The 17942-nt window shown below is 36.9% G+C and overlaps 1 protein-coding gene across 1 annotated transcript in view; it reads right to left on the bottom strand.

The window, feature by feature from the left end:
• Positions 1–14488, bottom strand: part of LOC131962748 (radixin-like) — a 35234-nt gene extending 20746 nt beyond the window's left edge. Inside the window, exons 1-2 of the mRNA XM_059327801.1 lie at positions 14266–14488; positions 8800–8893 (exon numbers count right to left, since the gene is read on the bottom strand). Coding sequence (XP_059183784.1) covers positions 8800–8811 — 12 coding nt within the window. The 5' untranslated portion in view covers positions 8812–8893; positions 14266–14488. The remainder of the gene's footprint in view (positions 1–8799; positions 8894–14265) is intronic.
• Between the last annotated feature and the right edge of the window lie 3454 nt (positions 14489–17942).

Raw genomic sequence — 17942 nt, 5'->3', positions numbered from 1 at the left:
CAAGGACTTCTTTTGGGGTGGAGCAGGGGAGAACACTCAGTCATTGGCTGCCAGTGAGCAGCACTGGCAGTGGGCCTTGCAGCAGCTGATGGCACAAACCAAGTGGGGGCCGACCTCCGAGGCATTTCACATCCTTCCTCCCACACCTACGCACACACTGAGCTGTGTGTTGCCTCGGTAGTGGTTTACAACACACAGAGAGCTGCAGTGGAAGGCGAATGGTAGAGAGGAAGGCGAGAGGTAGAGTGCAAAAAAAGCAAAAAGTTTAGCAAGAGTGCAGAAAAAAAAGGCGGGGGAGATAGAGTGCAGCAGGAAGCAAGAGAGATGATCCGGGGTGTACTACGCTGAGATAAAGTTACAGCGAGGTGACTGTTAATGAGCCAAACACACAGAAACGAGAGAGAAAGGAAAAGAAAGAAACTTGAGGAAAAGACCCTTCCTTTTCCTCTTTGCAATTATACACAAAACCTCAGGAAGGCTTACTCTGCATATTTCTCCCTCTCCTCTCCTCTCAATATTTCTTCACTGCCTGTTCTGCCTTCATCCCTCTGTTTCTCTCAACATCCCTGCAATGAATAATCCATGAAACTTGTGCCTATACAGCACATAGCTGGACTCCCCCGCGCCACATGGAGCTCAGACCACAATGTATCTGCCTCTGTCTCTCTCATTAATTACCCATGAAAAGTTGCTGCACTTTCTCCACACTATAAACATCTCACATTAACACTCCTGCATGGCCGAAACTATTACTCTAATGTGCAACAGTCCATTTGTATAACTTTACTTAACAGACTAAAGCGTATCCCACATGGTCATAATCTATCCTGCTTTAGGCCAAACCTTATTTTGGTTGGAAAATGTGGGCAGCTTCCCGGGAAAAGATTCAGTCTGGAGTAGCTAAATGATTCTGTCTTCAGTCAGTCAGTTTTCTGAGGCCGCTTTATTTTGTTCTCTTGGAGACAAAATCTTTCTGGCATGTTTGTTGCCAATGTGTCCATCGATTAAAGATTCCACACAGAGAGTCAATTAGCTTTCATCCACATGAAGAACAAGGCTTGACCCATGTGTGGGATATGTATTTGTCAGAGAGGGGAAAACTGAATTCACAAAAGGTTGTTTTTTCAGACAATACAGTGTAGTGGACAGGTCTGGAATAGGTAACTTCTGTTAAAATGGGCTTGAATACTTTTTATAGTGACTATCCCAAACTGTTAGGAGTTTCCAGTGGGTGGTACATATTAGTAAAGACGTAAAAACAATCCGTTAGAATGTAGATTAATTGATTATATTCATGTATAATGAACTTACCACACTATTGCTGCATTTATATCATTGTGATTGGTGTTTCAATACTATGTATATATATATATATATATATATGTGTGTGTGTGTGTGTGTGTGTGTGTGTGTGTGTGTTGTGTTGCTGACTTGGCAGTCTTTTGAAATTACATTAGCCATGAGTTTATAATCCTAGTTTTGATTTTTGCATGATTCTGAGATGTTTTATAAAGGTTATAAACACTGTGCACTGTACACCAATGACGTCGAATAACATTAGCTACAGCCCTAAACTTAAAACATAAACAACAGCTTATGGATTAATATTAATCTAATCATAAACCATCAACCAGAACAAAGATATGTCCTGTATCATACGATTGCAGCGCGCCAAGGGGAACCCTGCACAACACATGATGCAAAAGAGGAAGAAAAGCAGCTAATAGAGGTGGTAACACCTTCGCCCCTTTCTTTTCACACCATGTATGTCCTGCACACACAACATGATATAGTTGAGCTTGCGTGTCTTGCAGAGAATAAGCAGACTCTGGCCTGTTGCTCCTCTATACACTCACTGGAAGTTACAGCTGCTACAGGACAAGCAAAGGCTTATTGTATTGTAATGTTGTGTACAAGATAAAGACCAGCTACACCTCTTGCAAAAATCTAGCGTCTTAGTTACAGGGTCATGTTGCAATAAATGCATTGACCTTGTACTTTTCCTGACATTTCCTGATGAAGGAGAATCTGCATTTGAGATGTAGATGAGAAGAAAGCACCAGAACTAACTAGCTTTTACTCCGTGACTTCAACTAAACTTGGACTTAACCCATAAGAACCCAGACCCATTTATCCTTAAAGGAAAATTTAACTTGGAAGACCAAGTGGACCACATAGAACACATTTATGATGTTTAAAAAAAAAAAAAAAATCTTCCCCTAAATATCAAAGATCTGTGATGTGACATATACATTACATTGGGCATTTATGGTATTTATGTTTATGATATTTCTTATTTAAAATTTTAAAAAATAGACATTTTCTGCTTACAGAAATACAAATTTGCCTTTTTGTTTGCATCTCCACAACATTTATCAAAATTGTGACATTAATAGTGCTGTTTAATAATAAATTATTTTCCAGATTTGTTTTTAAGTAACAAAATAAGAATAAATCAATCATAAATAAAAACAGAGCTGCCTTTTTGTTTGCATTTCCATAACATATATATATTATAATTGTGACTTTAATTTGTTCAGGGAATATACGTCACTGTTAAAGTGTTAAAGAGTTAAAGTGAAGCATAAAGCTGAATATGGGAGATTCTAGAAGATTTAAAGTGTTTGTTACACGGGTGTCACCATGGGTTCTTATGGGTTAATTCGGCGCTATGGTTTTTATAAAAATATACAGTACAGGCCAAAAGTTTGGACACACCTTCTCATTCAATGTTTTTCCTTTATTTTCATGACTATTGACATTGTAAATTCATCAAAACTATTAATGAACACATGTGGAATTATGTACTTAACAAAAAAGTGTGAAATAACTGAAAACATGTCTTATATTCTAGTAAACAAAGGGTGGCTACTTTGAGGAATCTAAAATACAAGACATGTTTTCAGTTATTTCACACTTTTTTTGTTAAGTACATAATTCCACATGTGTTCATTCATAGTTTTGATGCCTTCAGTGAGAATCTACAATGTAAATAGTCATGAAAATAAAGAAAAACGCATTGAATGAGATGGGTGTGTCCAAACTTTTGGCCTGTACTGTATATATTTTAAATTCCATCACACTAAATGAAGCCAACTCAGGCAAAACTTTTAATCAGTGAAACATCTCAATCACCCCATGTAAAAACACAAGGCCAGCCCATTAGATAAACACTTCAGCAACCTGTTCATGGTCCACTGACAGGTGAATTAAGACGATGTTAGTTTCAACATTAGCTGCCTCACTGACTTTCTGAGACGGGAGTAGTTATGGAGCATGTTGGGCTGAGCCGGGGTTTCCAAGTGACCGGCCTTGAATGTCCCTTCCCCTGCGTTTGTGTGGGGCCCGCCTGCCATCAGCAATCAGCTGTGAAAGAGCCAACCTTTGTGCTGCATGTGTGTGTCTGTGCCAAAACATAGCCGACCCACAGAGCACAGGGAGGTGGAATCCTGTACGGGCCAGACGGTCAGTTAATCCTATCTCTCCTGCAGAGAGAGGGGGAGGAGGAGAGGGACGACAACATGCCAGGGCACTGACACAGCTAATCACACACTACCACAACTGAGACGTCTCCGAGGAGTGACTTTTGTAAGCCTGTCCTTATAAAAACACTGTCTGCTGATACTCCACTGGACCATGACCAAATTAATCAGTTTAAAGATAAAGTAAAAAGAACTAGAGTTAGAGGTTAGACAAGCAGGAAGCTCTAAAGAAATTCAAAAGGTTATATTTACTCAGTTTGTGCAGGTAAAAATGAGTGCTACATGCAAGTGTCCAGGGCTCAACACAAACTTTTAAAAGTGTTTCTCAGCTGGTAAACAGAGATCAGCCTTTGGTCACCTTTCCAACATAGTTTACTTGATTCCTGTGGTCTATGTCTAGTACCTTCAGGTTGAATGCACTTATTGTAAGTCGCTTTGGACAAAAGCGTCTGCTAAATGACATGTAATGTAATGTAAAATAGTTTCTCTTTTTGCCGACAAATTTCACATTTGCAAACATATTGAATACATGTTTGCAGCTCATTTATATGTAGACACACAGATGCTTTATGGCTGTTCTTTACTCGGTGGAGTAGTACCCCACAGCATCTGTGTTTCCTCAATAGTGTACATTAACAGTGGGAAAAACATGTGTTGCAAGAACTTGCTCAATCTTTTTCCTCTTCTGCTCCTCTCTCTGCTTAAAAGGTGTAACATGCAATTACTGGCCACATGCTCCTTAAACACAGGGGGCAATATTTCACCTTGTGCAAGTAAGACCTACAACTGAACTGATTTGTTCTGCATTTAAGAAACGTTTGTGATGGACAGGTCTTATCATTGAAGGCCCAGCAGAGAGCACTAATGCTATGCTGGATATCGGGATGATGCATCCTGCTAGCTTCAGGCATTGTGCCTGGCCTCCATGCTGCTTCTATGGTTTAATAACCCTGTTTTCTGGAGCTTGTAATATATCGAATGTGGAAAAAAGGGCAATGGGAAATTAGTCTTTTGCTTATTTTTAGCAGGTTTTCGCACGTAAAAAAAAAATGGCGGAAAAAGGATATCAGTGGCAGCATCATTTACATTTTCTTATTTTTTCGTTGACCTTTACGGAAGTTTCTAAATCCCCCTCTCCATTTCAGTTGGAAGACGAGTTCTCACTCAGATGGGCCCCTTGTTAAATGTGCAGCTGTTAAGTTAGTGTAAGCTGTTTAGAAGAGCTTTGCTGAGAGAGGCCTGCACAGACACACAGACACTACAATCAGTAGAGTTGATAATCGTCTGCTGGGCATTGAGCAGCTGTCTGTCCCTCTGATTAGCCCCCCTGCAGGGTGAGGCAGGCTTCAGAGGGGAGGAGGAAAGGAAGGAGTGTGACAGTGTAGGAGGAATCACTGCTGCCTTCAACACAAACATCCATCCTAAAGGGGGATGGGAAGGTGAATGCTGGGTGGAAAGTAGGGCTGGGTGATATAGCCCTAAAAGAATATCATGATATTTCAGGCTATTTTTGCGATAACGATTATTCTTCACGATATTACGAAATACCTAAAAAGATATAGAAAATATGCTTTTTTTTAGTCTGTATAAATAAATAAAAATCTAATATGTAGTGTGAAGTGCAAATCTCAACAGTTGCCAAATACAAAAACGTTTACTCTTGACTCTTGAGTATGAGCAAATAATAAAAATAACCATTTAGGGGTTTCGAGGGCATATTTTAATGACATTTTGTAAAGGAGAATAAAGGTTCTTGTATGTTTTATTTAAGGCATCTTATTTTGACAGTCTTCTTGTAAGTTCTGTGGTGGATTCTGTTAACACACCGTGCTCTTATTTTGAAAGCTGCATGTGTTTAGTGACAGAGAGTAAGTAGCTTTTTGTGATGATTTTGTTAGCCTTACGCCACTACATCAAGAAGTAGGAATGTTGCCAATATCGTGATATGCATTTTTTTTAACCATAAAAAAATATACCGATATTATCGTGAACGATACGATATGGCACACCTCTAGTGGAAAGCATCTCTTTCACATAAGAACAAACTTCTCCATGTCCAACTGTTCTAGACAGGATCTGAAAAGCTTCCAGTGATTTTACTGGAAACAATAAAAAGGGATTATTAAAGAAGAAAAAAGAAGGTCCCTACTGAACCAATATTGCAACTCATCCCTTCCAACAACCGTCACTGTTTTCCTGCCTACTTCGCATTACAACAACAGTTTTTTCTCCAGTATTCACAAAGTTAATGTCCCTTTGACGTGATAATCCTCTTTTCACCTTGCTGCTGTTCTTCCACAGTAACAGGATGTTGACATAAACTGGACCCCTGATGTACACAGCGGGCCCCTTCTCCAGCAAACGGGAAAACAGCCACGAGCTAGGAAGTGTGTGAGGGCCCTCTTCCTGTGCGGTGCCATCACCTCATAATCCTCCTGCCCCCAGGCCCACAGAGAGCAGCAAACAGAGGGAAAACCTGCACATGACTCTATTAACAATACTGCATGTTCTCTGGCTCTTTCTTTAAAGCTTTATCTACACTGAGGCCATAAGATAGGGATACAAATATCTAATTCATGATCAATGACTCATTGAAACAACAAATTACAGACACTTATGTTACATTATTTCCGTTGTGTTTCTGGTCAATACTGAAGGTAGAAAAACTTTCCGTCAATCCCATAACTGAATCTTGCTGAGTCACTAATTCACTTGCAATGCACCATAATGCATTCAAATGTTAAATGCTTTGCTGCCTTTAAATGGTAAATGGACCTGCACTTATAAAGCGCTTTTCTAGTGGCTTTGCGACTCACTCAAAGTGCTTTACACTTCAGACTGCACTCATTCACCTGTTCACCCACACATTCATACTGGTGGCAGAGGCGACCCTAAACGGTGCCACCTGCCACCATTGAGAATTCATTCTCACACCGATGAACGCAGCATCAGGAGCAATTTGGGGTTCAGTATCTTGCTCAAGGATACTTCGACATGTAGGCTACCATGGTCAGGGATCGAACCACCAACCATCCGATCAGTATGCAACCAATCTACCAATTGGGCCACATCCGCCTATTAAGAACAACTTTTCAGTATTTCCTGCATAGGTTCATTTCAACACAATCAGTTGGTTTCATCTCTGTGTTTTTGCCACCTAACTTAACCCGTCATATCACCACAATCTGAACCATTCAGCCTCCAGAACATCCACTCTGATAGAGATCAAACTGATGACAACTTGACCTCCAAACTGAACTAAGCAGAATGTCCTCAGAGCTTCCTGCAAAAGCTTTGTCATGAACAAGAACCAAATGTTTTAAAACAAACTTCTATTAAGTTGTGACTGCAAAATCACTACTTAAAAAAAAAAAGGTCAGTTCCACTTCTTCCATCTCAACAAACTCTTAATGTTACTCAACCATGCGATTGTTTTTATGCTGTGGTTACAGACGAATGCTGACACTGAGGCAAAAGAAGCCTGTTCAAAAAGTTTTGATGTCTGGCTCCGATCCCAGAAGAGGTCATGATGGGCCCCGCTCTGGCTTCCTCTGTTTACTGTGTCTGTACCTCCCTGCGACAAGCTGTACTTTCTCTTTCTGTTAGTTATTGTCTGTGACAGAGATATCGCTCGGAGCCGAGCGGCCAGCCCTCCACTGTCCTCTGAGCTGTTTTGGGATGGTGCCCTGGTGACTCAGGGGACAAGAAAAGGGAAGTGAGGATGACATCAGTGCCTGGCTCTTCCTCTTCTGTAGCTTCCCAAAGCCTCCACCCGCCCACAGACACCACCTCAAGAAAGGGACGGGACCTGACGCGTGTTGTTCTGAGTTCCTCGGAAAATTTCTGATGCAACTTCTGGCAACTTGACCTTGAAAATCTTTCCATTAATGAAATTATAAATCAAACACAATGTAAACTCTGTTTCAAATGACCTGGTTACTGCGTACTGCTGTGTCATAGTTTTATAGCTGAGAGTAGAAAAGGGGCCTGAGACGACATCTTACTTTGAATGTCTCTAACTGTAAAGTGAAACTAATTGTGCAACATGCAATATCCCCAGACTCACACATGGGCTCTGAAGAAGTTTGTTTCTGGTGAAAAAGCACCATAGCAACAGTGGGACAGCCATGAAGGGAGTGCATGACATTGGTTTGGTTTTGGTGTTGTCCACATCCCGGGACTCTGGCATTCTCTCCACCCTTTAAGCAACAATGGCAGCAGTGTTGCAGTTGCGAGGCCTGTGTGGGCCAGGCAGTTCATTTCACACTCTGGCTGTTGTTTACTTGGAAGAGGAGTATGAGGAGTGGGAGCAGCCATGGGGGAGAAGCTGCCACTTCACAGAATGCACAGATGCAGCTTTGGGCAGCAGACAGTGAATGCCGACTAGTATGACAACTGGAGAGATTGAGTTTATACGAGCAGACTAAACACGGACAAACAAGCCACTTTAATACTTTAATATTTTTGATTCATGTCATATATCCTGAGCTCCATGAGCTACTGGTTTATAGGTTTAAACACTGCAAGTCTATTCTTTTTCATTAAACAATATTCAGAGTTCGTACACTTTTTCAGTGGTCAAATTCAAGCTTTCAAGGTCCATTTTCAAACTTCTCGAGGACCTTTCAACGGTTGTAAATGGCTTTTTAGATGAGTACTTCGATACTAAAAGGGGTAATTTCACTTAAGCATACCACCAGCAATGGTATTCCCCTTTTAACAACTAAAAGTAGTTTGCTAATCTTATAAAATATACTGGTATGGGAATCTAGGGGCTAGGAGCAAAAGTAAGCTCACAAAAATCATCAACCGGCAGCTGGTGGAACTAAACACGACACAAACTAGGAGGAAAGAAACACAAATACTTCAGGAACCCTCACATCCTCTAGGAATATGAAAAACTCCCTTCAATAAGAAGATACAGGGTAGAGCAACAAGAAACATCTCAGAAACAAGAAGTCGCAGGCGGAGTGGTCTTCATTTCAGACAGGCTATAGGCTATTCAGTTTATAGATTGTTTTTTCCATTGAAATTGCGGTTATCTATAGTCAGATTGCAAGAGAAATAGAGTAAGAATTTCAAGCATTTACAAGCACTTAATCCAAAATCCAATCACTTTTCAAACCTTGAAATTCAACATTAAAATTCAAGCATTTTCAAGGATTTCAAGCATCCGTATGAACCCTGAACATGAATGGATTTACAAGAAACAAACCTTTGCTCTCTAATAGAGAAAATATAGAGAATCTCTATACCTCTGTAAAAACACTATGATAAAGCTGCTGACATCTGCATGTAGCTCCTTTCAGCCTCTTACCGGTTTCGGCATCTTTGCTTCCTCTCCTCCTGACACCCGACAGCTGAGAGGATAAATCCGTCACAGGACGGCAACAACACCTGGATCACAGGGCCTGAAAGTGAAAAAGACAAATTTTCTTTCATGAGTGAAAAAATATGAAAAGCAGCATTCATACAACCTTATTCACTTATGTTCTTTGTATTCTCTCTCATAGAGAACATCAAGGTTATCACCATACCAGACATTTTTTAATTGTGAATCTTTAAATAGAGCATAGATTCTTCTTTCATACTTGGCAAGTTAATATCAGACAATATCAAATCTAAAACAGAATATAACGTTTCAGAAGAAGGGAAATAAGACAGTAACCGAAAGTACAGTTTCCAATGAACTGACAGAATTAAAAAACAGAACTGAAATGAATCCCATTCCTAAATCTGATAATGACTACAAGGCTCTGAAACCCAAACAGCCAGATGTACAGAGAAGTAGTTTTCTCGTTGCTGTACACAGAGCACACATGGTAACCATTGCATGGGCAAATGGGGGGAAAACTACTTAAAACATAATTACTGTGGAAGAGAGAACTAAAAGACAGTCAAAGCATTATTTTTATGCATTATGACTCATGGATACTGTAAAATCATTATCAGTTTTACTTCATCAAAATACAATTCTGTCTGACACCAGCTACTTGATATTAAGACTACACGTTTGTTACAAATTTTTACACAACATTTTAGGGCTGGGCGATATGGCCCTAAAAGAATATCACGATATTTCAGGCTATTTTTGCGATGACGATATTAGGAAATACTTATAAAGATATAGAAAATATGATTTTTTTTTAGTCTGTATAAATAATTAAAAATCTAACATGTAGTTTGAAGTGCAAATCTCAACAGTTGCCAAATACAAAAAAAATTACTCTTGACTCTTGAGTATCAGCAATAATAAAAATAACCATTTAGGCGTTCTGGGGGCATATTTTAATGAAATTTGTAAAGGAGAATAAAGGTTCTTGTATGTTTTATTTAAGGCATCTTATTTTGACAGTCTTCTTGTAAATTATGTGGTGGATTCTGTTAACACACTGTGCTCTTATTTTGAAAGCTGCATGTGTTTAGCGACAGGGAGTAAGTAGCTTTTTGTGATTAAAACAACAACGACATCAAGAAGTAGGAAAGTCGCCAATATCATGATATGCATTTCTTTAACCATAAAAAAAATATACCAATATTATCGTGAACAATACGATATGGCACACCCCTACAACATTTACACCATTATATTCAAATTCTGCCAAGATACCATTCTGATTAGATTATAGACATAGATCCAGATCAATTAAATGCTACAACCCAATTCATCCCATCATTGTGCGCTATACATGTCCCAGTCCAGGTAGACTCTTGCTGAAACACAACCCAGCTAGTTGGGTAATGACCTGAGTTGAACTGCCATATGATACCGAAATGATCCAGGAAAACAAGAGTTTTTGTTATGTGAGAATGTCTCGTTAAGCAGATTTAGATGCTCCAGTATAAAGTCTGGTGGGATTATGCTGAGTCATAGATAAATGATCATATTCTCAAAGATTACAGACGTCTATTAGCAAAGGAATACAGCAATAAAGACACCTTAACCTGCTTGAACAGCATTATTTTGACACAATTACAGTGAACCAGTTTTCTTAATTTAAACAACCTTTTCTTGTCATTGCTGTAGTAGGGGTGTGCCATATCGTATCGTTCATGATAATATCGGTATATTTTTTTTATGGTTAAAAAAAATGCTTCATGATCATGATATTGGCAACATTCTTACTTCTTGATGTAGTGGTTAAAGTTGTTTTAATCACAAAAAGCTACTTACTCTCTGTAGCTAAACACATGCAGCTTTCAAAATAAGAGCACAGTGTGTTAACAGAATCCACCACAGAACTTACAAGAAGACTGTCAAAATAAGATGCCTTAAATAAAACATACAAGAACCTTTATTCTCCTTTACAAAATTTCATTAAAATATGCCCCCTGAATGCCTAAATGGTTATTTTTATTATTTGCTGATACTCAAGAGTCAAGAGTACATTTTTTTGTATTTGGCAACTAGATTTTTTTTTATTTATACAGACTAAAAAAATATATTATATTATTATATATATTATTATATAAAAACATATTTTCCATATATTTTTCAGTATTTGGTAATATCGTCAAGAATATTGTTATCGCAAAAATAGCCTGAAATATCGTGATATTCTTTCAGGGCCATATCGCCCAGCCCTATGCTGTAGTCACATTTATATTTTCACACAACGCTACTGATTGAACAGTCAGCTGTTCTTCAGTTTGGGAGAACTGTTTTGACGGCATGCATTGCAGTTCCTGTCCCATACAATCCCGTAGTGGCAGGTTAGCAACTATATTAATCCCACCTACTTTCATTTTTAAATTAAGGCCGAGGGAATCCTCTGCAAGGTGGCTAAACCTTTTCCAAAGTCAAATTCAAGTACTTTTCAAGCATTTCCAAAGTAGATTTTGAAGTCTGTCTAGCACCTTACAGCTGTGGTTTATTACATAGAGTATACGAATTATTATTAGACTTCTTTATCACATTAAATTAGATATTATTGTGCTATAAATAACCACAAATATATTTAATGGGGTGACAAAATTAAGGAAAACAATAAAATATCTGTTTGCAAGTGGGTTTGACATCCATTAAGCTGAATTCCAAACCATTTTAAGCACTTTATTAAATATCCACTTGAACCTGTCAAAAGTGGTGAAATTTAACTAAATATATTTACTCAAGTACTGTACATAAGTGCAATTTTGTGGTACATTTCAGAGGCAAATATTTTTTCTTACTGCACTACATGTAGCTGCCAGCTTTAGTTACTTTTCAGGTTGAGATTTAACATAAATATGATAATAATTATAATACCACATACAATTATATTTCTTGGTTAAAATGAGTCCTATTTGGATGACAGTAAAATACTAATTACACAAATGCTCAAAAACAATAATATATATAACAATCTGGTTCCATTCTGCTGAACACATTACATTCTGATGCTAAAACTTTTATACTTTTAATCGGAATACTTTTTCTGCCACTGCTTATCAAGGTGTTTAATGATTACAGCACCCCTAGGATCCCCTATTTAACTATTTGTAGCTCAGACATTTGAATAAAAGCCCAGTGAATCATCTGTTGCAGCTCAAAATACTCCTGAAACCAAAACAAGTCCATCAAAAGAAGATTACTCTCAATTTAAAGTGCTCCATAGACTCCATTACAGTAAGAAAAAAATATCCAAAATATCCCGACATGTAGTTGACACCTGCAATAGATGCTCTCAGTCGCCGGGGAGACTAACCCATGTGTTGTGGTCATGCCCGGGGCTAGAGGCGTTCTGGAAATCTTTTTCTACATTATCTCTGAGGTATTGGAGATTACTATAGAATCGCTATATTTAGGATTCCTGAGGAAGACGTCAGTCTGACTCCAAAACAGGAAGGGCTACTTTCTTTTGCCTCATTGATCGCCCGTCGAAGAATAATACTCTTACACTGGAAGTCAGGGATTTCCCCATCTTCCACCTCCTGGTTGCAGGATGTCTGTATGGGGAGTGATTCATATCAGACTGGGCATTTTTAAGAAGTTAATCATGTTTCTTAATCACACAAGATGTCTCTCAGGTAAATAATCACTTTGAATAAGTTTCCAAAATGACCAAACAGCTCGTAAAGAGTCTGAACTGATTCATGAACATGGGGAGCTGCATTTGGTATCTCCTCACAAAGACTGATTACAACAGAAATGTGCATTTGATCAGCTGCCTGCAGGACAGCCTTTCTAAATTTGGAAAAAAAATCTAGTTTACGATCAGGGGATCTATTGATAAGTTTTACACTCATCTCTTACTTTGGCAGACTGCAGTCTCTATCCCCTGACTAAACTGAGGTGGTAAACCATCCTGAACACCATGCCTTCACTTTCTTCTATACTGAAACTTACTTCCCTCTCTTACTTTGTCACCTCTTTAGTAGTCAACTAGTCATATAGCTCTTAATTAGATAAAGGCTCGCATGGTCAGTAAACAAACAGCAAACAAAAGTACAACCTTTTAACTGTTTGCAAAATATATATATATTTATTTTTTATACTATTATTATTATTTTTACTGTATGTGTTGTTTTATTTATTATTGCTCTGAATTTATTTACTTTTGTTTCTCCATTATTTTATTGTATTAGGGTCAGTGACAAATAAGGGTTGACAAGATGTCAAATGGTGTAACCACAAAAAAAGATAATTAAATACTTCATCCACCTACACTGGATTTAAGTGGACTTATTCATATAATTACTTCATTTAAAAAAAACATTAAATTAAATTATTTTTTTGAGTATTTCTACATTTACACATTTCGTCAATATTGAGCAGAACATATTCTAAAAAAGAACATATTTTTTCTAAAGTTTTGACAAATTATGTAAAATTTGTTATATACCATAGTGTTGCAATGTAAACGTGGATTGGATTTTATTCTCATTTGACTTCACATTTATTTTCCTGTACATAATCAGATTTTTAAGGGGGGGGAAATACTGGTTACACCAACTGACAGTGAGTTAGATCACTTCATTGACCCATTACCTAATGTCTGTTTTGCCGTACTGTCCTTTTTATTTTATGTAAAATATGTATTAATGGAGGGGTCAATACAGGGTGGTTGGAATACTGTAAACTACTAAAATGTTTGTATATCCATAACTGTACATCGTCCATTAAGACAATAAAATATTGTTGAAAAAAAAAAGAAGATTACTCCATAGTGGTAACTGGAGAGACAATAATTACCTTAATATAATGAGTTTAAGTGAGTCACAAACAATGATAGCAGCATCACCCAATAACAGTTTGACAAATAATGTGGTTTTATTCAGGAGAAATGTGTCAGTAAGCCCAGTGACTATGAGCTGCAGCCCTGCTGCTCCACATGAAGGCATGGCCACTTGTAGCTTGTGAGCTTTGCGTATTTACGCGCCGAGAGTTGCTTCCGTTACACTGTAATTTAACCTGTTTAATCAAATGGTGGACAACAAATGGTTCAATGTTAGTGCGAAACGTGGCCGGAAAAAACAGACATTTTTGATGCTAGATAGTGGGTGTAGTCTACATAACGGGACAAGCAGAGCCGAGGTTTATTCGCCCATATTGTCAGCTACAGAAGTAAAATGTTTGATCATTAATTCACGTGCCAACAAAAAAATAAAAACACCAGAGAAAATGTGGCTACGTAAGATAAGCCACGGTGCGTTTACGGGCAGTTTAAGGGGCACAACTTCGTGTAAGCAGTATTTTTTTTTTAATCGGGTGGTATTAAATACAAATTGGTCGAACACGAGGATATCCGCTATTGCATCAAACTTGCAGAGGAGCTCATGTTTTTAGGGAGAGGCAACTCACCGGGGGACGAAGAGTCTTCAGATTAAAGGGGAGCCTGGTGTCTTCACACGGTCCAACACGTCCACAACGAGAAGTCCTGTCTTTCTGTCGTCCCGTGTCTCTTTCTGCCTTTAATGAAACAAATTCCCGCAGACATAGAAAAGCGATGAAGTCTTAACAACCATAAGGCGATTTGGGGTGCTAGTGTCGAGCCAACCGGAATAAGGGACCACGGCTTCCGGTCTCTACTTTAAAAATAAAAGCACCACTGGAAGCATGACGAGAAGACGAAATCACTAATCAAATCAAATCAAACTTTATTTATATAGCGATTTTCATTCATATAAATGCAACACAAAGTGATTTACAAAAAATATGAATAAAAACAGACAATATAAATGACAAAACCCACCCCTCCCACCCCCACATACACATCTGTATGTACCTTATTTATATACAGTCTATGGTATGTACACATACAGATGAGGAAAAAGCAATGTGTGGAAGAAGTATTCAGATCCCTTACTTAAGTAAAAGTACTAACACTAAACTGTATTTTAGTATTTTTTTTTACTGTAAATTACTCCATTACAAGTAAAAGTCCTTCATTCAAAACTAACTGAAGTAAAAGTACAAAAGTATCATCATCAAAATGTACTTAAAGTATGAGAAGTACTCATTATGCAGAATAGCCCTCAGAACTCAGATTGTTACATATATTCCAAAAATATTATTAGATTATTAACATTATTGAGAATTTATGTAAGCAACATTTTACTGATGTCCTGACAGGGCTCATTTGAACTACTTATTAAAGCAATTTTAAAAAATAATGAAGCCAAGAACCAGGTGTGGACGGGCGTGTGGCACACAAGCCGTTCTCTGGACCTGAGCCTGCTTTGACTATGTATTTTAATGTCAACGCTAAAAATATATCCACTCAGTTTTATGTGGTTTAATTTATAAACATATGTAAAAAAAAAAAAAAATGTTTTAAATATTTAAATTGATCACATCTGTTCATGTTTAATCTTGACCTGAAAAGTAACTAAAGCTCACGAGTTGAGACCAGGTTGAGGCCTGTGATGAAAGAAATATTCTGATTCTAATACCACATAAAACATACAGCAAGTAATAGTATTGTATTAAAAATGTTACTGTAAGTGTTTAAGTGTAATCATTTTTCAAAGTTAAAGGACTCAACACAGAAAATGCCCTGCGTAATTGAAAAACGAATTTAAACTATTAGGAAATATAACGATTAATAATTGTTGATCAAATAATCAACTTATCATTGCAAGTGTTTATACTGTTGGGGAGTTTAGTTTACAAAACATATTGTATATTTTATCAGCTCATAAGCTCTTTGTATGTTTAATTTTCAAAAAAATTCAATTTCTACAAGCTGAGAAATAAATGTAGTGAAGTAAAAAGTACAATATTTACCTCTGAGATGGAGTGGAATAAGAAAGTGGCATAAAATAAATACTATACTAACAACAATTAGGAAATAAAAAATACAACCATGAATTAACCATCCAACTAAGAGTTCTAAGTGAATTTGCAAGATTTTTTCCTGTACATCCAAATGATTTCTCAACCTATAGGCGTACTTTTAGTTTACTTTGAAAGAAAAAATGTCTAACTTCCGGTATTGTTTCAGTTTCTGTCGCATACTTGACGCAGCTAATAGTGGAGATGTTCAATATGGCTGTCAGCAGCTGAGGAGTGGATGCGAGGCATGTATGAGGCATGCATCGTGCCGTGAGCTGTATGGGGAGTGATTCATATCAGACTGGGCATTCTTAAGAAGTTAATCATGTTTCTTAATCACACAAGATGTCTTTCAAGTGAATCATCACTTTGAAGAAGTTTCCAAAATGACCAAATAGCTCGTTAAGAGTCTGAACTGATTCATGAACATGGGGAGCTGCATTTGGTATCATTTGGTATAACTGAAATATGCATTGGATCAGCTGCCTGCAGGACACAATTTTTAAATAAACTTGATAATTATAAACAAAGGACATTAAAAGAGTGTTTGGAGAAAAAATCAGCTCAACTTTCTGGTTGATTCTTGGTTTGAATCCAGTCTGGATCTTGCAGATAAATGTTTTGTTGTTGTTGTTGTAGAAAGTGGTGAAAAAAAATCAAACACAAACACAAACTTGTGTTGCTGCAGCATCACTTCCATTCAGAAAACAAGATTTAAAGAGATATTTAACATATCTGGGTTCTGAAATTCCTCTCAGTGGCCTCGATGATATGTTTCTGACACATGGTCCCAAAGCTGTATCTTTTTTTTCTGTTACCTGCTGCATTCATCAGACCACAGATTACCAAGTAAAGACATAAATACAGATATGTATTTACACTTCTTATAGTGGTCCAGCAGAGGGCGCTGTTCTGTAACTGTAAGTGGATGGACTATGTGCAAAGTCTATGGAGCCATTCAGAAAGTTGTTCATTTGTTTATTATGTTATAAATAGGGCTGACAGTCGTCAATTTATCCATTATTATTATCATTAGTAGAGTGTTGATTTTATGATTCTATGTTTTTATTTTTATTTGTACACGGTACATCCAAATTTTATTTGTGCGGGCAGTACATTTTACATTTTATTTATTTTATTCTATTTTTAATTTATTCTATCTCATTGTATTTTACTGTTCTATTGTTTTCTAAAACCCTTTGTATTGTGTTATATATTTATTGTTGTGCAGCACTTTGGAAACCATGTGTTTGCTAAAATTGTGCTATATAAATAAAGTAGATTGGATTGGATTATTGTTATATATATATATATATATATATATATATATATATATATATATATATATAAATAACTGTTATTGTATTTGCTTGACTACCCCTAACATACAGTCATGAAAAAATGATTAGACCACCCTGGTTTTCTTTAGTTTCTTGTTCATTTTAATGCCTGGTACAACTAAAGGAACATTTGTTTGGACAAATATAATAACAGATAACAACAAAAATAGCTCATAAGAGTTTATTTCAAGAGCTGATATCTGGACATTTTCCATGGTTTTCTTGATAATTACCAAAATTATTATCAATAAAACCTCAGAAAATGTCTAAATATCAGCTCTTAAAATAAACTCTTATGAGCTATTTTTTGTTGTACCTTTAGTCGTTAAAATGAACAAGAAATTAGAGAAAACAAGGGTGGTCTAATCATTTTTTGCATGACTGTATAACACGTGAAAATAATAAATAAATGATGGTAAAAGTGCCATAAATAATGATGAAATAATTATTGTATATAATAAAAACTTAAATGATTGAAATAACCCAAAGAATGCTTATAACCACTAAGTAAGGTTACACTACCAAGGATGCAGGATGGAGGAGCAGCGCCTCCTGCTGGACCACTGCAACAAGTGCAAATACAAATCTGTATTCAGATTCTTTAAAGGCAGTAATGAAATATAACTAACTGCATTTACTCAAGTACTGTAATTAAGTACAATTGTACTTGAGTATTTCCATTTTAATGTAATACTACATTTTGCAGACATCTTTAGTCAATATTTAACATTAAAAAACATTAGCAGTGATTTTTGTAAATTAAACCTCTTATGAGTATATTTAGTAGTCAGGAATAGCCCTACCTTGAGAAAACTAAAATGTTACTTTCATAAATGCATCAATATTAATAATAACATATTTAAG

The sequence above is a fragment of the Centropristis striata genome, chromosome 24, assembly GCF_030273125.1.
Source record: "Centropristis striata isolate RG_2023a ecotype Rhode Island chromosome 24, C.striata_1.0, whole genome shotgun sequence".
Taxonomy (NCBI): Eukaryota; Metazoa; Chordata; class Actinopteri; order Perciformes; family Serranidae; genus Centropristis; species Centropristis striata.
The sequence above is the reverse complement of the archived record's forward strand: the minus strand, read 5'-3'. Positions and strand labels throughout refer to the sequence as shown.